The sequence below is a fragment of the Lygodium microphyllum genome, chromosome 16 (assembly GCF_053477565.2).
Source record: "Lygodium microphyllum isolate KBCC chromosome 16, Lygodium_microphyllum_v1.1.10, whole genome shotgun sequence".
Lineage (NCBI taxonomy): Eukaryota > Viridiplantae > Streptophyta > Polypodiopsida > Schizaeales > Lygodiaceae > Lygodium > Lygodium microphyllum.
The window spans coordinates 135,916,808-135,938,762 of NC_141150.1; the positions used below are offsets into that span (position 1 = coordinate 135,916,808).

At 40.6% G+C, this 21,955-nt stretch overlaps 1 protein-coding gene across 4 annotated transcripts in view; it reads right to left on the minus strand.

Annotated features, from left to right (window-relative positions):
- Positions 1-1,382: 1,382 nt before the first annotated feature.
- The window catches only part of LOC148023474 (uncharacterized), an 84,550-nt gene continuing 63,977 nt past the window's right edge, over positions 1,383-21,955 (minus strand). For 2 of the 4 annotated variants that reach the window (XM_087696456.1, XM_087696458.1), the window contains exons 4-7: positions 17,186-17,306; positions 3,242-3,406; positions 1,915-3,005; positions 1,383-1,797 (exon numbers count right to left, since the gene is read on the minus strand). In XM_087696456.1, coding sequence (XP_087552582.1) covers positions 2,847-3,005; positions 3,242-3,406; positions 17,186-17,306 — 445 coding nt within the window. In that variant the 3' untranslated portion in view covers positions 1,383-1,797; positions 1,915-2,846. Of the gene's footprint in view, positions 1,798-1,914; positions 3,006-3,241; positions 3,521-17,185; positions 17,307-21,955 lie in introns of those variants that run through there. The other 2 variants (XM_087696457.1, XM_087696459.1) reach the window with 2 other exon arrangements.

Genomic DNA, 21,955 nt, shown 5'->3' on the forward strand with positions numbered 1-21,955 from the left:
TCATCAATCTTAGCATCATCACGCAAGACGAACAAAATCCAAGTCCATGGAAGGAATATTTATATCAATGAATTCGCAACTTGAAGTCTAGTTTTAAAAGACCCACTTGTGAAGTGCTTACACACTTGGCCAAACTAGAGGGAAAACTAGCAATATAAGTGTCTACAATCAATAAAGAGATTGAAGATGAAGTCAAAGAAACAATGACCAAAGTATAAGTATAGACAAAAGTTGAAAGAAGAAAGGAGGCAAATCATCAAGTACAAAAGAAAATCAAAACAAGAAAGGAGACATATTTGTAAGGCATGATAAACATCCTTTTAATAGTTATTGAAGCTTTATTGCAAAAGAAAATTACATTCAATGGACGTATAGAGATTGCCTTAAGGGATGGCATTAAGAAGTACAAGAAAAACTAGCCGACACAAAGTACCAAGAATGTTCAAAGACATACATACCAGAGACAAAACTAAGGTTAATATTGGAAGAGCCAAGGTTCAAATGGATGATACCATAGCAAGTCATCAAGAAAGGAAAGAATCAAACAACTTTGAAGTTTGGAAGCACAAAAGATTAAAAGAAAGCATTGAAGTAATCACATTATTTCAAGGAAACTGAACTAAATATCACAAATCAACTTACGACAACACAACACCAAGTGAAATTGCATCGATGAAGGCAACTAAAAAGGAGGCCAAATGGAGTAGTTTACGATGACAACAAAGTCATCATAGAGGAGTTAAGAAAGCCTAAGCACTAAGTTGCTTTTGAGTCATGATGCATTAGTATCTTGGATAGCTATAATTATCAATTCTCTTCTTGGTGCTAAAGCCACTTCAACATGGGATTCTTTTAGACCTCGCAACAGATTGTAACGAAAAACCTTGATTTGAGCCTCTATCCTAAATACAATTGAGGCCTCTAACCCTAACTTCTATGATGATCAACATTAAAATATACAACAAAGTCCAACGTGCCAAAGTGGTGTATTTTCAAGTGTTATTCACTTACAAACCATCTATAATCAAGCCTATCAAAGGCGCATCCATAAGAAATGGGTAACCAAGTACTAAAGAACATGCTTTATCATAATTGAAACACCCCTTGAAAAGATCAAGCTACACATTGCAACATGCAAATATAGGGAATGTTACTCAAATATTTAAAATCGTCAAGCCAACCACAACTACCAAAAAATAGTTCATGAAGTAAACCAAGGTATGATGCAAGTTCCCTTTATCGATGAGAAAGAGAGATATTTATCAAGCATAGAAGATATTATTCTAGTTCAATAGTTAACAAACAAATGGACTAACAAATTAACATCAAAGCTCAGCTCGAGTCAAAAAGCCATTTGTAAGCAATTCAAAATGTAAGGTAGAGTTACATGCATCTTTGCCTTCATTATTATCGAAAAGCCATACATGATACAAGTTGCAAGCAAATAAAGCATCTTGCATCCTAAAACTACCAATCCATCAAAGTTACCAGGCAATCAATCAAAGAAGAGTAAACCAATAGAATCATTGTAGACAAGTGGTCAATTTATGTGCGATAAGAGATATCAACTAATCCACATACCAAACCCTCTTTGTGATAAGTGGGTTTTTTCATCGTTCTCCATACTTAGCCTTTAATGCCTTGTACATTTTGATTTGTTCATACCCGTGAGCATCATAGAAGTGGGTTGTGAATGAAACACTTTGATATATGACGCATGGAGTGCCTTCTTCCCGGTCCCAAGTGCAAGCCAATACCCCTCTTTGTGAAATGTAAGTAGCTCACCTCTACCATCACCTACCCCACCCGAAAAAAAGAAAAAAAAAAACCCATTATATTCATGTTTAATCCTAAAGGTTTTTAATGCTTACTTCAAGGCGTATACACTTGGGCTTGAAATGGTTGTTTACTCACCTAATCACAACCAAAGTTCGATAGATTAAACTCCTTGTTTTGGAAGCAAAATGAAGCATTGGGATTCCGTTTGATCCTCTATCCAGTTTGTCCGAACGTTCACATAATCTCAACCACAATTTAGCAAACTCCCTGTTTTGGGTGCGGCATTTGGGAAAGGAGATAACGATGGTCATGCAAAATAGCCAGATTGCCTATTTTGTGTGCACGCTGAACGAGACCGGCATATTCGGACTTGTGGGGCAGTCATTGGAAGCTCTCTCTCCAAATAACTCTAACTGACGTGGTTGCTGTTAAGGCAGCCAGTCCCTTTTTTAAGTTTTCCATATAAAAGTTCCTCTACTCCAAATTCGTCTTACCAAAGAGAGAATTACTAATTTTCCATAGAAGCCGCGTCAAGATCCTTCCCTCCAAATTCCTCTGACCGAAGGGAGACTTCCATATTTGTACACAGTTCCATTCCTCCAAATTCCTCTTGCTAAACTAAAGGGATGATGATCACATATTTGGACAAGACGTTGAAGGTATCTCACAGAATCAAAGAGCCCCTTCCTCTCAGCAAACCTCGCATCAATTCAAAAGAGACTGCATGGATAGACACCTCTTTCGAAGGAAGAGAGAACAGAGAAAATGGCAGTCTATGGTTGGGATAACCCCTTTTAACCGCGAGTAATATCTGGAAGCACTCAGATCTTTTTGAGGGTGCTAACATCTCTTAGCAGTCTAAAAAATTAGGACCGCCACTAGCAGCTCGGTATGACAGCATTTCTGTAGTGTTTGCAGGATTACGTTGCCCCTGTAAGCCCGGGGTGGGAAGGGCCTTAAACAATGTCCAAGGAAGAAACATTCTTCTCACAAGCAATAGCAAAATGTTAGCTGCTCCACGAGCGTGTCTAAGAAAACCTCTTTGTGAAATAAGCACGAGAAGTATTTCACTGTTTTAACTTTTTTGTTCGATGAGCAGTAGAAACAAGCGGCTTAAGACACAGCTTTGGTTTGGTGTTGACCATTTCACCAGGAACCACTGCCACACCACAAATCGGAGGGCCTTGAATCCCTGCAACAGGAATTACCTCCACTACCACAACCATCTGCATACAAAAAAGCCCAACACTGAATCATCACTGCATAATTTAGATCAAAATGGTGAAGACAACCAGGACAAAATATGTTTTCTGCATATCTCGAGCATGTGGTGGGCTACAACCATGAGCAGTTCAATCAGCTCAATGCAAACAAAAATTCGTCTACGCCACACATGATAATGGATGTAAGTTCTCAAAAAAGGATTTTCATCCACCATTTGATTGAGATCTATGAACTTAACCTTACTAACCATAGGTGCAGTGAGGTCCACCATCGCATGAGCTATAGCTTTCCCAACAGCCTCTGCTACTATATTGATACACTCCATTCTTCCAAGAGATCCTAAGGCCTTGCAGTCATCTGATTGTTTAGCTTCAAGCCCGCGTTTATTATATGCAACTGCAAACTACACAAGAAGGCCAACGTGTTAAAGATAATAAATAACAAACTCAACTGAAGGTTTCACTGTCAAATCTGATTGTTTAGCTTCAAGCCCGCGTTTATTATATGCAACTGCAAACTACACAAGAAGGCCAACATGTTAAAGATAGTAAATAACAAACTCAACTGAAGGTTGGGAATTCTTTTAAATTCTATCAAACATTTATAACATTCTGGCTGGAAAAGTAAGGCCATAATGAGCGTCTCAATCCAGGAGTGAGGAATGCCTTGCATAAGCAAATAAACACGAAAGTGCACAAATGCAGGTAGTTTACACAATACCACACTCAGCCCTAAAACACATTCACCTCATGTAAACACTTGGTTTGTCACTGCGAAACTTCAATCGTGTCATATAATATATTGGCGAAAAAAAACATTTATGACTAACCTATATGGAGAAGTTGATGTCCATCGTCTAGGCTGCAAGGACTTACAAAAGAGAAAGAACTGTCATTCTGTGATGACTGGCGCATTGCAGCAGTATGATCGATCAAAATGTTCGTTTTTTCTTGAAGAGCTCTACTTACGTAAACTGGAATGTGCAAGTGGAAAAGACCTCAAGGAAAGGCATTACCCAAACAAGTTATGAACTAATGCAAAAACGCAATTAACTGGACTCTAGCTATTGTTAGATTCTGTGGCTTGAAGCAATCACATTGAGTGATTGCCACCAGGATTGTCCACATCCAAGCAGGTGGAATGATAAGTCTGTTTACCTTGCTGGAGGATACAGTATGAAGACTAAAATCTAGGCAGACCTGTGTCTCCATGGGCCAAGTTACAGCACAAGTGAATGCAGAAGTAAACCCTGGATTGCAATCCATATATCTTGAGTGTGCACCCAACCCAATTTTATGCGGAAAGAAATACAAAATACACTGTTCTCGAGTCTCAACACTTAAAACAGCAAAACTTTCAAGGAACATAGCTCACTAGAGCACACTCATATTGTGTCCCCCTCTTGAAGAGAATGACTCAACAAAGCATGTAGAGGACTTGTTTCCATTCCAATATCAATTCTAGAGAAAGCTAGGTCTTTACCCACCAAATGCACCCAGTACCACCTGAAACCAACCTTACTTCTCGGATAGGGTGGTAGATGACCTTATTAAACACAATTTACAGCAAGCAATAAAATTCAAAAATCTGAAATTTAAACTTTGCCAGTTAAACTTGGACAGCCAATACACGATTGGCCATAACAATTGGTGCCCCTTGCAGTATTTCTTTAACTTGTCATCACTAAGTTGAAGTACACTCAAGTATGGGTTGACCTCCTTCAAACTTCAATACAAAAGGGCTGTCAGAAATGACCAGCAGCAGCAAGGAACAATTTACCCTTTCTTTTGGCTAAAAATTTGGGCATAGATCAGTGCTTAGACTCTTGCATGCAGGCCAAAGCAAATGAGAATGCACTCACCCTTCAAATCAGCTATAAATTCCCAATTCACAGCTGCTACTTTGACCACTAGGTCTTCAATTATTTCGGAACTGAACCCGATGTGGCTGAGAAACCCTAATTGCTGCTGTAAATTAGGGTCCAGCAACAATTACCACTGTTGCCCTTCACGAAAGGATGGATTATGCTGAGTCAAAGGGGGAGAGAGAGAGAGAGAGAGAGAGAGAGAGAGAGAGTGTGTGTGTGTGTGTGTGTGTGTGTAAGGGAGCCATTTCTTTGCTCGCGTCGACCTCCAACCAAGAAATGGCTACGTCATATTCTAGCCTTCCAGTCAAGGGACAAAAGCTGAATCCTGATGCTCCTTCCTTTGAACTTTCACCTAATAAACTTGACAGAGATGAAGGGGACTACAACTTATCAGATCTGCATCCAGAGGAATTCTCCACAGAGCTTCATGAGCCCACAGATTACGATGATTTGTCTGATCAGGATTCCAGAGAGCTCTTTCCAGGATTGGGATGTTGAAGATTTCTCTCCAGAATGGTGGAGTCTTGTGCAGTGTAATTCTGAATTTCACGAGTACTGGTTGAGTGGTTATGAATTCTTGGATTTTCTGGGCGACGGAGATGACATGGATTCTACTAAACGGAAGGTTGAAGAATTCATTTTCGCCAGAGCAAAGGAGGATCAGCAAGCTGAGACATCAACAATGGAAGAGGAGGTTGGAGGTTCAGTCACCAAGGATGCTGATCAGCAAGCTGCAATGAAGGAAACTCTTCAAGTGACCCATATACTCCATCAGTGTGCCAATAGTTTGCCATCTTTGTGGCCAGAAGCAATTGATCTCCTCTCATCACTTCTTTGTATCTTTTTGTATATTTGTAGCCAATAGTGTAGATCCTTGGGCACCAGAAAATTTCTACACGTACCTCTACAAGCAAACTTCCACTCAGAGATGTTAAAGGAGATGGTCCCAGTTTTCAGGCTAACAATCTGATGTATAAACTACTCCCTATACAGGTCAATTAGAAAGTCTTGTGTTCTATAATAGGAAGTCAATAGGTACTCCAAAGTATTGGTGATATGACAGCTGATTTGAAATAACTCTGGGCACTGGCAATCTCACATTACCAAATTGTGGAAGCTTTTTTCCTGTTTGTTTACTCAACTAATGCAAGCAATTCAATTGCTACAAAAAAGAGTGTGTGTGTGAGTGAGTGAGTATTGATGCTGGACATTCACAAAATATGCTGTTGCCTTCAGCCGGACAGCCACAAATGCTGTCACCTGCAGCCTGGAGGACCCAAAATGATGTCACCTATAGCAAGGGATGTTAAAAATGTTGTCCTCCTAGAAGACTTCCTAGCAGTTGTTGTAAAGAAAATTGCTAGGGTTTGTACTGAGGAAAAACAAAGTGTATGACCACGACAGAAACACAAAGAGACAGACATAAACACAAAAAGCAAAACTCAAACCCTAAATGCAAAACTCAAAACTCAAACACAAACTCAAACAGAAATAGAAGAAGGGAGAGAAGAACACAACTCTGAAGTGAATGAATATTGTAAATGAAAGAAAGGGTGTACAGATACTCAAGGGCAGAGCAAAGTGTTGGAGAGTGACGTCCAGCGGAGATGGATCCCAAGTCCGTGACCACCAATCAGAGTGTGGAGTGAGGAATTTGCAAAATGCTGATGCCAGGAAACTGAGGCAACAGTTGCAGAAGAGAGAGATGATGCCAAGCAGCTCCAAAAGGGTACAAACACAAGCTGAAGGATATTGCCTAATGGAGAGGAAAGTAGCCACACTGTCGCCAGGTAGAGGGAGTCCAAACGCAGGCAGCTGAAGGGTGTGGAGACTAACGCCAAGCTGACGTGGGTCAAACACAGGCACCAGGAGATGGTGGAGATGCTAGTGAGGTGGATACCAAACGCAGCCTGGAAGACGGCGCCAGACAATGGGCGAAAGCCTTAGAGAAGGCGCCAAGGCACTGCAAGGGCTGATGGAGAGATGGCAGCAATCACAAAGGCTGGACAGCCACGTGGGGGTAAATTGATGGCTGAAATCTACACAAAAGGGTGAGAAACTTGCAAAAAGAGATGAGGCTGAATGGGGACAGCCTATCTATTTATAGATGTTGAAGGGTGTTCCAAAGAATTAGGGTTACTGAAACCCTCTCGGACTGCTCCCTTTTCTTAGGGTTTTTCATTAATTAAGTGTGCTTTGGGGATATTTAATAATGCTAATCAACTGAAAAGCGTGTTTTAGCTCAACAATTGTCACTTAATCCCTAGCTGGAATGTCCTCCTGAAACAAGCATCAATAGCAAGCACAACTCCTCCTTCTTCCTCAACCTCTAGAATGGTTGTCATCGAAAGTAGGTTTTTGGTCAAAAGCTGAAACATGGCATACATCATGCAAAACAAAAGTGTTGCCTAAACCAAACTGCAATCTAGCATCACCAATGCCAATAATATCTAATGCCAGGTCATTTCCTAGTCTCACAAAACCTGTTATGCTCCGATAGAAATGAGACCAATTCATGTGCAGAGTAATATGAAGAGAAGCCCCCAAATCAAGCAACCAACACTGAGAAAAAGTGGACGAGGCATCTACCAACTAACTAGCATCAAGATAAGAAGCTACCAAGATATAATCATCATCAGATTGAGGCTCCAAGGCATTTATCTCCTCAATTTTCATGCCGGATTTGCAAGGAACAACGCTACGATTAATTGACTTTTCTTGCATTTTGCAAAAACAACAAAGTTTAAATTTTATGCTCAAGTATTTACTTGCTTTGGACTACCCATGCTCATCATAGCCCTTATCATGCGTGTAAGTGCGGCAATAGACTAGCCACTCTAACTATCATGCTCTAATCTAATTGTGAATCTTCATGTGAATGAGAGAATAGGCACTCTAGTGTCTCTCACATGCACCTGAACAGCAATCCTGAGCAAGGACTCTCATGGCTAAGGGTTGAAGGGTCTCCAAAGCGTATCCAAAGTTTTACCACCAAAATAGAGGCTTCACAAGTGACTCCCTCCAACAAGTGGGAGAGATAAAAGCCACATGTCCTCTGTGATCTGCGTAGCATCCTAGCTCCTCTAGCACTACATTGGCATCATCCACAGGGGCCACATGCAAGCTGATCCGAATAGAGCTCTCTATCGTCCATGACCATCAGCGACTTATAGGCCGCATATACCAATGCTACAAACCATGGATAGGCTTATGCATCCATGCCTATCTCCTCTTTGCTATCTCTAGAACATGTGCGCATTGTGTCTCTATGATCATCGTGCAAGCATGTGTCTCCACCAATGCCGCTCTAAAGAAGTGAACAAGAAGGCCCATGGTGGACCCTCCGTTATCGCTTATACATAACACCCTATAAAAGGAAGTTTCAACAATGACAATGGCACGAACTTTTTGCCAAAACTGCTCACTGAGACACAAGAGCTACATAGCTTTGGCCTCCTCTATCTCATGCTCATCCCACTCATTCCATAGAGTGGACACCACTGTTTGGTGTAGGGCCCACACCTTATAAATACACTCGAGTAATAACCACATTAGAGCAAAGCGAGTTAAAGAAGGCTTCTTCAACTCAAGTATGCTATGCTCGTAGTACATCGCAAGCACCTTTACCTTTACCGTGAAGATGGTGACAACAGATGTGGCTTTGTGGACCACCCTCTTCACCCACTTAAGCTTCCCAATGTCCTCCATAAGCAAGTCCAAACAATGACTTATGCATGGAGTCCACACAATCATGGAGAACTCGGCCTCAAGCAAATGGCCCATGCACTGACAATTTTACGCATTGTCGGTAATAACTTGCACCACATTCGAGAGGCCCACCTACAACCACAAATTACAATATTTACACATCAAAGAGAGAAAGATAGAGTTAAGCCTCCAAAGATTCAACTTTCAAGAATCAAGAGAGATAGGGGCTTGGGGGGAAAAGAAAATCGAGGTAGATATCAAAGAGAATAGGAAGATAGATAATTATAATTCATGAATAATGAAAGAAACAATTTTAAAAGACAATGTATACCTCAATGATAGCTTGCCGAATGTAGCGATTAATAAAGGCACTCATCGTTTTCCTCCCCTTCTTGCCAGTGTCTACGGCCCGCAAAAGTAAGTGCTAAGTGGACATAAAACGAGTATATTGATGATACCTCTTTTTTTATGATCATTCCATCCGTCCGTGAGAAAGGAGCAACCGTATTTTGTCCAGGTGGCCCGAATAGGATCAAGGGCTCTATCAATCATCTCCTCTTTATCAATCTTTTTCGTCCTCATGTCATTGTATGTGACACCGATCCATCCTTCATATGGATCCACATTGGCAATGGCTTTTACCATCTTCTTCCATTGTTGTTTTAAAACATTGAATGCAAGATTGCACTCGATCACCATGCGTGCAATTTCAATATCCACAAGTCGTAGCCTTTCTTTAAAAAAGGCAACTAATCCACGTACATGACCGAGAGCTTGAGAGAGAGAAGATTGCCTCTCCGATGCTGCACGAGCCTCCACTCCGTCTTTTGCCGGAGCCGGATGCGGACGTGTAACCCCCATCACCAATGGTGGAGGCCTCACCTGCATCGGTTAAGGATACACCCATATTTAATGCTTCCTCATTAGTAGGCATAGGTGGTGGTGTCGATATGCCACTTTCTCCTCCTCTAGTGGATCCCCCTCTCTTCTTAGCAAGAATCTTGTTCACGATATTTTGATGGGTTTCCTTGCATGGAGCAACTCCCCCCTCCCCCCCCCCCCGATCTTGGAAAGATGTTGAAAAAGTCGGATCCCACCACTTATGTAGCCCTTCCCGCAATACTTACTCCTCCAAAGGTGGGAGTTTGACTTCTTTGTGTCCCTCTCCACATGAATGGCATGCAAATTGAAGGTCTCATGCTTCTCACAAGTCATGATGCCAATGGAGAAGGAGAGTAATGAGTGAGAGAGGGGCTTTTGAGAGAGAGACCCAAGGGATAGTGAGAGGCTTGAGACTTGAGAAAGAGAGGGAGAGTGAGAGGCTTGAAAGTTGGAGAAAGAGAGGATGGAGGTTAAAAAGAGAGGGGGTGGGAATCGGGATAGGCTTGAATCTTGATAGATAGATTGCTTGCTTGAGGAGAGAGAGGCTTGAGCAATGAGAATGCTTGTTGATTTGGTGTGGAAGAATGGAGGGGAGGAGCACATTTTACAGGCTAGAGAAGAGAGTGGAACAAGAGAGGGATCCAAAGTGGAAGAAGAAAAAAGGCTCAAGAGTGTGAAAAACAGCATCCAAGGCTAGAGCATGGGATCCAATGGCAATTGGCATCCAATGGCAAGTGGCAATGGGCTAGCAAGTGAGCCATGTGGGCAAAAAAGGGAGCAAAAATGCGAGTGGAGTGTGCAGATTTAACTTTTACCGGGACATCGAACGCGCCAGACATGGTAGCCAAAAAGGCAACAGTTTTTTCGTACGGAAACATACAAATTCATACCATATCTTATCGTACAGATCGTACAATGCGAACAAATCCATACTACATACAAAGGCGACTATGAATACATCAAATCTAGCTCAAATCCAAGTGCCAAAGCATGTTATAATCATATCCGGACTCATACATGAAATCCAAGTGCCAATGCTTAGTATCCAAACTATTATGACAGCAATAAACCTTTGCAAAATTCAACTAATCAAGCTCCAAACAATTCAAATCATCCTAAAGCATAACCATACCATCCGAGCACCAAAATAACATCCCCAAAGCATCAAACATACTTTATGGAATTTACTCTTTGCTGTCCAAACCAGAATTGTTTTGTTCTGTGTGAAACAGAGAACTGAAAACTGCACATAATCAACTTTATGAGTGCTTAGCTTTGTAGCTCTCGTCACGCTCTTCTTTTGTAGCTATAGAATGCCTGAATCTGATACCGTATACAAAAGTTATGGCCAAAATATGAAAGTGCTATCAAGCTACCATAGCTGTTCATGACTTCTAAAGCATGCTCTGTATCCACTCAAAATGGATAAAATAGCTACTCCTCAGCTCAATAAGCACCCAACAATGTTTAGCTAAGCCTTGGGCAACAAGCCGGGAGCAAGCTAGAATAAGCCAAGAGAAGGAAAGACTCAATGCATACCTCGAGAGGAAGAAACAATGGCTACCATGAAACCTTGAGCTAGAGCTTTGAATCCAGGCTAAAGCAAAGGATGAAAAAGCTCCTCGGATACCTGCTATAATACCAATTGAAAGATAGAGCCTGAGTGGAAGCACACAAGCGAAAGCAAGAGCTACGGCGGATGGAGCAAGAGAGCAAGAGAGAGAGAGGCATCATATGTGGAAACTCCAACAGTCACAATGTGTGACTAGCCTTCCCTTATGCAATAGTCACTGTGGATTGCAACCCACATATCCATTGTCTCTTCATTCCAAGTGGCTGGTGGATTCATTTTAAGTGGGTGGTGGATTTAGTCACGATGCCTACAGGTCCTTGGCAAATGAGATATCTTGTGCTTACCCGTGAAGACTTGTCTAATCAAGTGGAAGGGAGAGCTCTACGTACTAAGACGACAAATGGGTGTCTATCACCTGCAGTATACAGGTGTGCAATCATGGTGTGTAAAGTAAATACAGGGCGGTGTAGACACATGTACCTTTAACGAGCTGTCGTACCTCATTTCGGCCATATGTACCTATACGGATAGCAAATATCATGATGCCTTGCAATCTTGTGCACAGTGATGCAACGTACCAACCACCATCAGACTACCCGTTTCATATACCACTAATCTGTCTATCACCCCACACGACTATAGTGATTGGTCATTGCCATGCCTATGCAATGTGAGCTCGATTCTACGTTGTCTCTAGAGTCTACCTATGCTTGGTCCTATGTTGCCTCTATCCCTATCTAGTGTTGCACAACCTAGTCTTGCGCAACCTCTGAGTATGGCCTCTAGGCCGAGGCCTTGACACGTGTGGATCTATCCAAAACAGCAAAGACTAGTTCATAGCTATCCACCAAGTCTGCACTTATTTCTACCACCTAGAGACTGGTCACAACAATTTTAACTTTTCACACATGTTCAACCTTTTTCCAAACCTGTTTGCCATGGCATCATCTTCCTGGGCCCCCTTGGCAACATCTTCTCGAGCTCCTACCCCTCGTACTAGTGGTAGAGATAGGCAATCCAATGATTGGTCATGGTGGTGAGAGGTTGAGACCGAAAGGCCAATATCAAACGGGGAATCAATATCATGTGCCTATGAAAGATCAAGTAGAACAAACAAAGTGAAAGCCCATTTCTTGAGAGAGCCAAGCCATCAAAGAGCTTTTTTGTGAGAATCTTAGCCAAGAGAAAAAGCACTTTCTTCAACAAAAGGCTAGAGAGCTAAATGCAATTTTAGCAAAGAGGAGAGGATTACGACCAATAGCAATACATCCATATTTATTTAGCACTAGCACTAGCATTGTTGTGGCATCTAGCAAACCAAGTTCAGCTAGGCCATCATCCATAGCAACTCCCACCACTAGTAATATAGATGGTGGTGATTTTGAGATGCCTAGTTCTATAGCACCTACAATGACACATTTCAGGTAGACCACTCTTGATGCACATGTGGATGCCAAGAAAAAAAGAGGATACAAACATGGTATGGCAAGATTCTTTCACCATAATCACATTGTGTTTAATGCAACCAGGTTTTGAGTACTTTAAGAACATGTGTTAAAATACTACAAAAGCAAGACCCTCATATGTTCCACCATCCTCCAAGTCTTTGTACACTGCTCTTTTGAAGAAGGAAAGATGTGCAATGGAGATTGTAGCTGAAAACACCAGGAGTTTATGGAAAACAAATGGGGTAACATTGATTGCAGATGGGTGGTACAACACTCCAAGGCAATCCATTCATGGTATGGCTGCATATTCACACGGTGAAATGCATTTTATAAACCATCATGATGCCATTGTTGGTAAGTGAGCCAACGCACTTGTGCTTGAGTGTAACAGTAGCATTGAGATGGTTAGCCTTGATTTGGTCACTAGACTTGTTGTGAATGGAGAGCCCACAAATAGGGCTGCACGTGAAATTGTTCAATGTACATATCCACACATTACTTATTGCATGGCACATTGCTTAAACAATTTGCTGAAAGATATTTGTAAGTTGGATTGGATTGAGCCGATGTTGGAAAAGTCAAATTCCATAGTCACATTTGTCTTGAACCACCAATGTATGCATGCTAAGTTTCACAAGATATCCAAGAAGGTTCTCTTGGAGTACTCAAAAATACGTTTTGCTTATAATTTCCTGATGCTTGGTCACCAAAGTACATTCAATGCTACCTTAAGACAAGCCTTTATTAGTGATGAGTATCATATAAATGTAGTGTCCTCCATTGCTCCAGGAATGAAATATGCTACATTTGCAAAAGATGCTTCTTTTTGGAATGATATCCATCAAATTGATGCCATGGTGCAACCTCTTATGCATTTGTTGAGACTTATCAATAATATGCAACCATGCATTGGGAAAGTCTATGAGGCTATGGACAAAATCATTGAGCCACTACAAACTTTCTTTCCTTTTGATGATGATGATAAGGATTGTTTGATGACACAAAGATATGAGCAGATACGGACATTATGTGTTACACGATAGAATAGTTATTATTCTCCTATGGCTACAATTGCATTTGTGTTGGATCCAAAGTTTCTAGAGAGTTGTTAGAATAGAGATAATAAGAATGCAACTTGTTGGATGAAAATCTTAAGCAAGATGGTCCCTGGCTTTGACAACAAACGCAAAATTAGAGATAGTCTTGCAAGATACAAAATTCGTCATGGCATATATGGTTATGAGGATGCAAAAGATAACATACACAGAAGAAGGTGAGTTGTCAAGGTCAATTGGCAAGCTATGCCATATTATCATCCCAAGAATTGGTGAATTCATGGGAGATAAATTCATTTTGGTGTTGTTGATCCAACTCGGAAAATCTATATATCATGAGTTAGATTGAGTCTAAGAATTCCCTCAGCTAGTTTGTTGTGTAAAATATTGTAAAGAGAGTAATAGGACAAGTGTCCGAGACGATAGCACCATAAACATATATGTATCATTAGGTACTTGAGCAACAAGAGAATAAGCTCGATGGAATTATGAGCCATTTGTGTCAAGCTGAGTCAAGAAAAGAGACATCAAGAAAATACCATCAAGCCAAGCCTTGCCTCAAGCCACCATTAGACCCATGATCCCACCAATGAGTTTGACAACGGTCCTACTAAAGAAAATGGCTTGTCACAGTCAGCTGGCAAAACTAGTAGACAAATAGCAATCTCACCCCAAGTCCGAAGATAAGATGCACATTTCCATTGAAGAGAGGGCCTTGGTCACTGGGGGTAAATAACCTCGTGTTAACACAATGAATCTTTGTAATAGACTTATCACCCCACCTAATAGCTCTTATGGATTTTTATTAGATGCAGATATCTTAATTGGGAGTTATATGATGAGTACCCCAAACTCTCATCACTGCCCATTGAACTAGATGGCCACAAGGGAAAGCGAGTAGCCTAAATGGGTTGCAAGTCTACCCATAGATGTATCTTGGTTAATGGAGGCAAGAAATGCTAGCTGACCAATTAGAAATCTCTTCAAGTGTATGAGAGGGCCTTGACTAAGGGGACTAACTAGAGGTAACATTACTACAAGTGAACACCCGTGATTGTTATGGATACCTTGATTCTAATGTTAAGGTGTGGGTTTACCCTCTCTTTTTGAAAAACATGAAAATAAGGGCCTTCAGGCAGCAATAGATGGTGATAATCTGGAACTGATGTAGATGGCTGCCAGCCAGGCAGCACTTGAATGATGGTAGATGTGAGGTAGACTAGCAATGAAAGCAACTTTGGGGGGACGCAAAGGGACGATTCAGAATGAAGAGTGGTATGCACAACGAGTCCCTTTCATAGAACATGTTCAAGCTAGAAGAAATCTTGTGTTTCGTGCTAAATGACAACAATGCCTTTTTGGGGCTGTTTTATGAGCTGAAAAATGATGGAAAAATATGATAAGAAAAAGTTAGATTGTGGTGGCTCGATAGGATTCACGATGACTAAAAATGTGCTTAATGATCAAGTTAGGTTTAATAGTACAGATTACACAACTTGGTCTACATCTCAGTGACCACCGTGTGGTTAGTGAACATACTAGTTGCATCATTCTTAATTATGTGCCCCAATGGTTTTTCATCGCAAGGGGGATGACTGATAAGTCAAGTTAGTTGGATACTGATGATTACTTGCCAATTTTGCAACTACTAGCCTTCCAAAGCTACAATATGATTAAGTCATGCTGTCTTCTATTCTTAAGTAAGTTGCCTCTCTAGAAAGTCATGCTGTCTTCAATTCTCATGTAAGTTGCCTCTCTAGTATCTCAATTCTTGCAATAATCATCTCATTGCCTTGTAGTTCCAAATTTATGATTTTGGGTGCTGGCTATTGTGATTTGCAAGGCTACATGATCAAGTGCATAAGAAACACTCCCAAGGCTGCATGTTTGCTGCTACAGCTCTTGGTCATCAGATTTACAGTCATTTTGACCTCTGATTCAAAATCTGCCTAGCATTTGGTAGTATTGGTGAACTCAAGATCCGTATACGGAGGGTGTCACTCTCCAGCACTCTCTCATGGTTGTTGGACATCTCTACTACTTGAGCGTTCACATCTATATCATCTTCTTCACTTATTCATTTTAGCATTCATTCCCTGATCAAAGATACATCTGCTTTTTATGTTTTGATGATTGTGTTTGGGTCGTGTTCAGACTTTGTGCAAATGCTAGCATAACTTCATTGATCCATGTGCAGCTTCAATGGATCCTCAAATTTACACATTGATAGAGATCCATGTATCCATGATAATTCACCTGCATTTTAGTTGGGGCAACACAGAAAGTGGAAGGATCATAGAAATCTAAAACCCATAGTACAAACCATGCAAATCATATCAAGCTGAGATGTAGACAATGGATACCCAATAGTCTCCACATAGGCGTGTTCTCCCATGGATGGATTCTTGCCATCCAATCACTTGAACTAAGACACACTCTCTGAGGGTCTAGGAATGGTTGTGTTGAGCTAAGACAAGGAAATCTCCCATGATAAAGGAACACGCTAAGAATCCATACTGTTGTAGGTGTAAAAGGTGAAGAATTAGAGTGCTACTCCCTTGAAGCCAAGATTGATGATGATGAAGGGTAAGAAGACAATGGCTCTGATGGTGCCTGCTTTGGGAAGCAGGTTAGGACCTCAAAAGTTTGTCCGTGTGCACTCTTACAAAACCTACCCCTCATAATACCTCAAGTGTTGTGAACACTCTGCTTTGATACCTTGTGAAGATACACTAGGGACTGCAAAGAAATACATTGTGTATGGAGGACTGCTTAAGGAGAAAAGGGCTGTCCAATAAACCTTGTCTCTGAAGGTAGCTGTCAAAGGGATGCTGAAGGAGTATGTCATATTGACAGATCCCAAACACAGCAAACCGCCAACTTAACATTGATAGCTGATATAGAAGGCCCATTGGCAGCAATGACAGCAAAATGATGGCATACATAGTAATCCAAGATAAGCAGTAAGCACTGAGGCTAAGGAGAGCAGTGTGTGTGCTGTAATATGAAGCAGTCCTTCGAATTCTGAAGTGCACTAAGGCTAAAACACAGCTGCAAGATTAGAAACCAGCAGTGTAGCAGGGGCAGCCTGCAAAACAAAGCTTTTTGGACACTTCGAGGAGCTATAAATGATGTCACCAGGGCTGGAGCAGATGTGCGCACATGTAATTATGAGGACAGCACCAAGGCAGTGGGTTTTGATGACAACATGCAGCATCAGTAAGGCGAACAGTAGCATCAGCAGGATGGCTGGCAGCAGAGCGCTGATGTGAACTGACCACAGGTAGGCTCATGACAGCAAGGTTGATGGCAAGGAAGCAATATAGAGGATGGCACAGGATAGATTTAGAGATAAAAAGTGTGGCAATTCCCTTGGGTCCCTGTTATAGAACTTGAGTTGATTCTCCTAACCAAATTCTCAATTGTCATCTTTTTAATTAATTCTCAAGAAATTATGTAAGATGAGGCATAGAATAGTGCACCACAAAGTAGTTGAGAAAAGATTGATGGCCAACTGTCAATAGCAGCCGCATCTTGGACAAATTGTGAATAATTACTTTAAATCATTTGACGTGCTTAAACATGATTCAATATCCAGAGCCCTTAAAAGAAGTTAATAATAAGCACTGCTAATCCATCAATAAAGAACCTTGAGAGGGTGCTCATCACTTGTAGCAAAATGCTTCTTAACAAGCATGATGACCACTGCAGTTAAATCATCCTTACAAAATGCACAGCTTCCTTGAACAGGTATCATTCGTTGACACCATCTGCATTTAGAAGACAACACTTTAGTGTTTACACACAATGAGCATGTCAATACAAAGAGCGCATGATTTTTCCAGTCAACTTGTTTTACAATCTGCTGATGCCATACATTTATATGTTTTGCAAAGATAATACTCATAGATCAGCTTGTAGGCTATCAAATAACCACCTCATCAAAATGATATAACATTAAGGTTGATTGTTTTCCATCTCTTCTTTCCTTCTTTGGCAATAGAGAGGACTAGGGATACTTTTGTGATCCTTATTATCCTCTATAATCAATCAAGAAAAAACAGGTGGCACACCCTTACAAGATAAAAAAGGCATTGCCAACACTCTTTCAAAGTTTTAGCACTTTGCCCAACAAGTAAGGATTATTGATGACCTAACGGTGCTAGCATCAACCAAACTTTAGCCAAAACATTCCATATTATTGCCTGAGAGTGGCTATTATCAACAATGATATCATTCAAAACATTCCATGCAAATACTATAATGAATGTATTTAATCTAAATACTCCTAACAACTATTTCATAGCCTTTTGTTCATAAAACGTCTATGGTTTCATTTGAACAGTACAATAGGCTGGAAGACAAACAGTTTGGTTTAATCACCAAACCAATCATGTTAAAACAATTAAGTGTTGAGCAAGAGAGAGGAATGATTGGGCAAGTTTTGAGGCAGATCTATTTTCTAAATTTAATGGTTATCTCAGTAGCACAAAAAGAGCAATACCATACATTGTCTTCATTCTATTTACCTATGCATTGTATTACTTGAGAGTAAGTATTATAATTGGATGAAATTGGAATGACAAAATAGCTGTGCCACTCAAGAATTGGTTCGTGAAAATTTCAAGCATAGTTGTCGAGTAGGAAAGATACGATACAGTACAATATGATCAAATATGGTACTAAATGGTACCTTAAGATTTTATAAGGTACGGTATGATATTAGGACCAAAAAAATTAACTTGATTGTTTTGGACTAAAGTTAATAGAATAGATGTTTCAAGTCTAAATAGCAATGCTATTAGAGTATATAAGATGAATACTTGAGGATAACATGCCAAAACCTGATGCTACATGCACAACATCAAGTACTACTACCTACAACTTACAACTACATAGATGGGAGTGGATACATCATACATGAGGGATCGTACAAATAAGAGAAGTGTGGGCTTGAGAGAGGGCAAGAGGCTAGAGAGAGAGAAAGAGAAGGTTGTGTGTGTGTGTGTGTGTGTGTGTGTGTGAGAGAGAGAGAGAGAGGGAGATGAGAGGCTTGAGAGAAAAAGAGGGTGTAAGAAGCATGATAGGGAGAGAGAGAGAGAGAGAGAGAGAGAGAAGCTTTGGGGGGAGAGAGAGAGAAGAAAGAAAGAAGAAAAATAAAATAAAGGAGAAAGAAAAAAAGAAAGTTGTAGGCTTGAAGGAGAGTGGCCAAAAAGTGCCTATTTTTTGTAGTAAATCGTACAAATACATACCATACTGTACCGTACCGATTAGTCTGCACTACGTGTGGAGACAACCCTGATTTCAAGCTTGCTCAATTAGTCTGAGACATAACATGATTGAGCACTTCAGCTTGGTAATGTACTTCGATGTCACAGATCATGAAAATATCACTCTGGACAATTCAAAGAAACAAAGTTCAAGATTTATAGAATTCTTGTTTTTGGGTAAACACACCAGCCAAAATGCAAGATTTACAGCATTTGAACCCTTGTAACATATCCCGCCGAATGCTCTCAACATTCAGACCAAAACATTAAATAGTAGAACTTCATGGGTCAAGTAAATCTGTGATTTTTTGCAATTTTGTCAATTGCAAATAACAAAGGAAAACCAAAAGATGCATTTGTAGCCTAGAAGAGTACCAGTAATAAAAATATAGCATATGGAAAAAATATCTCATTGAACTGTCTGACGATTGAAAAATCAAGAAAGGAAGACAGTTTCCAGGTCACTTCAAAAGATGTGTCCTTTTTGTCCAGCTTATTCATGGCCAAATTCGAGAGTTCAGAAACCTCCTTAACACCTAAGAAATATCATGCCTCAAACTACACACCATCAAGGTTGCCATTTAGTGAGTACTCCTTAGGGCTAGCTCAAGGAGTATTATTGCTTATCTTAATCAGCCCTTTGTCATGATGTGGTGAGGCCTTAGGTACTAGAAATACATTGGAAAGACATTTTCAGGTGATGTTTCATTTCAAGCTCAATCATTATAATATTACTGCCACAGCTAGCAGCTTTTGATCAACAATGGATTATGGCTTCTCTGCAAAATTCTGAGCACTCAAACCTTTCACAATGCCTCTCCAAGCTTCCTCACCTTTGGCTATGTCACACAATAACCAATTGTCTCATTTTGTGATATCTTTTTATAGACAATCATTGCTGGCTATTTCAATGAGATTTAAGCAGATGCTTTACACTCTTCTTTGCTCTATGATATTTCACACATCAGCAACACAAACTTGCTAGTCATGATATTTGAACATTTTATTTGATGAGCATTTTTAGCCTATCCATATTGGCATTGCATTGGCATTGTCATCATAATCAAAGACTGCACCTCTGAGAACACACTAGAGTTTGCAAAGAAAGTGTACAGTGCATGAACAAACCACACTACTAAGAAATAAGCTCAGAAATGGAATGAGAATACGAATGAGCTCAATGAACAAACTGAGTAGGAGAGGCATGATACAATTGATGTTCAACGAGTGGAGGGCTTTTCGATAGACATTGTCTCTCCAGGAAGTGGGCTAAGGGATGGTGTACTCTGATAGACCCTGGTGTTAAGCAGCCAACTGAAAACTCGATGTAGCATTATGAAGATGATGCCAATTAGATGCAAGCAGGATGGGACTGCCAAAACACATCTATTTCTGACTCTTCAAATAGGGTGAAAGCGGGGAATGAAGGAAATGAGAGCAGATAATGGTCTTGGACAGTAAAAAGCAGCTGCTGCAATCATGATGACTCCTAGGGATTGTCAGCAGGTGGTAGCAGCAGAAAATCTGAAAACACATCAGCCTAAAGGTCATCTGGATGCAGCCGATGGCAACAAACAGGTCGCCTGTGCTTGGGCAGCAGCATGAGAGTGCATACCAGTAAAGTGCAGCAATCAGGGTGCCTCTGAAGCAATCACCAAACTTGTCTTGAGTTTGGAGCAACAGGAGTAAGGAAGAGCAACTAACACTAGCCCCTGGTAGCAGCAACAGTCATCGTCTCCAGTAAGGAAAGTGATAAAAACAAGGATAATGCGGGAAAGTGTGGCCTGCCCATAATCCCGATTACAAAATATAAAAATCTTCCACAATCTCAACATCTCCAAATTGTGCATCAAATTATTTTAAGTCATTATTTCTCTAAAATAAGTATGTCAAAAGTGCACTTATGTGGAAGATATTGAAAAGCACAAGAACAAACACTAAATGTAAATGAAAATATTGAGGTCCTTCATATGTATTGTTGTGATGCAAAAGCATAAGAACAAGCACTAAATGTTAGGCATGCAAAAGAGCATGAGAACTAGCTCTAAAGTGGTGGAAAAAGTAGCCTTAGTAGGTGGAATTTTAGGTAGAGGATTTGGTGGGAGGTAGCATCTACCTCACATGTGATGTAACCAAAACTTGGCTCTCACTTGATGTATTGAGCCTACATAAGAAGCATCTCATGAATAAACAAAATAAGCCTTCTGATCTCTATCATTGTGCCACTCTCTCTTTCTTACGTTATCTTGCTTCCACTCCATGTATTATTGTTAACTACATACTACCACAATGAACACTTGCACCTTTCAACCACCATGAGAGTAAGTGCTTGTTGATCTCCATGATGGGATTTTCAACATGGTATCACAGCAGATTGTGCTCTCAAGATCTCCATAAATTATCTGGAGCCTTCTTTTCCTCCCCTGCTCAATGATTTGATAAATTGCTGCTCTCTTTTTTATTTATCACTGCTTTCATGGTTATGTTCTTCCTTCCTTTCTTCCTCATCTTTTCTGAGCTTTTACTATTTTTCTCTCTTTTCATTCTCTACCTCTGCACCATCACCCAATTTGGAAAGCTCCCCCTTCACTTGAGGCAGCTAAAACCAATCAAATTCAACGAAGATTCTACCCCTTCTCACCCTCTTAGCCCGAGTTCTATGGAGATCCAATATTATTTGCTTGACATTTTCTAGGTAGCTCTTGCACAGTGGAGATTTCACTCTCTGTCATAATAAGATGTCAGTAATGGAATGCGGCATCACAGCTTAGGCAGGTTCAGATCACAAATAGTCTTAGTGCCTTCAGATCTTAGATCAGCACATCTACTTGTGATGATGACCAGCCTGCAAAAATGTCCAAGACATAGTCCATCTTCATGGTGAAGGTGGCTATCAACCACCTGTAAGACGATAGAACATATTAGCACCCTTTGACCACTAATGCATTCATGCATTAAAATAGAGACAATATACTTAAAGAAATCAGATGCCCGTTCTGCTCCACCCTTGCAAAGGGCTCCATCCACCTCTGTGCGCTCAAATGTATCGAACTCTAAGAGGAAGCTCAATGTTGTGGGCACTTGTATGGTCCCACTTTCTCCCCCTCCTCACAATCATACATGGGAACAAGGACCCGTCCTCAATAGAA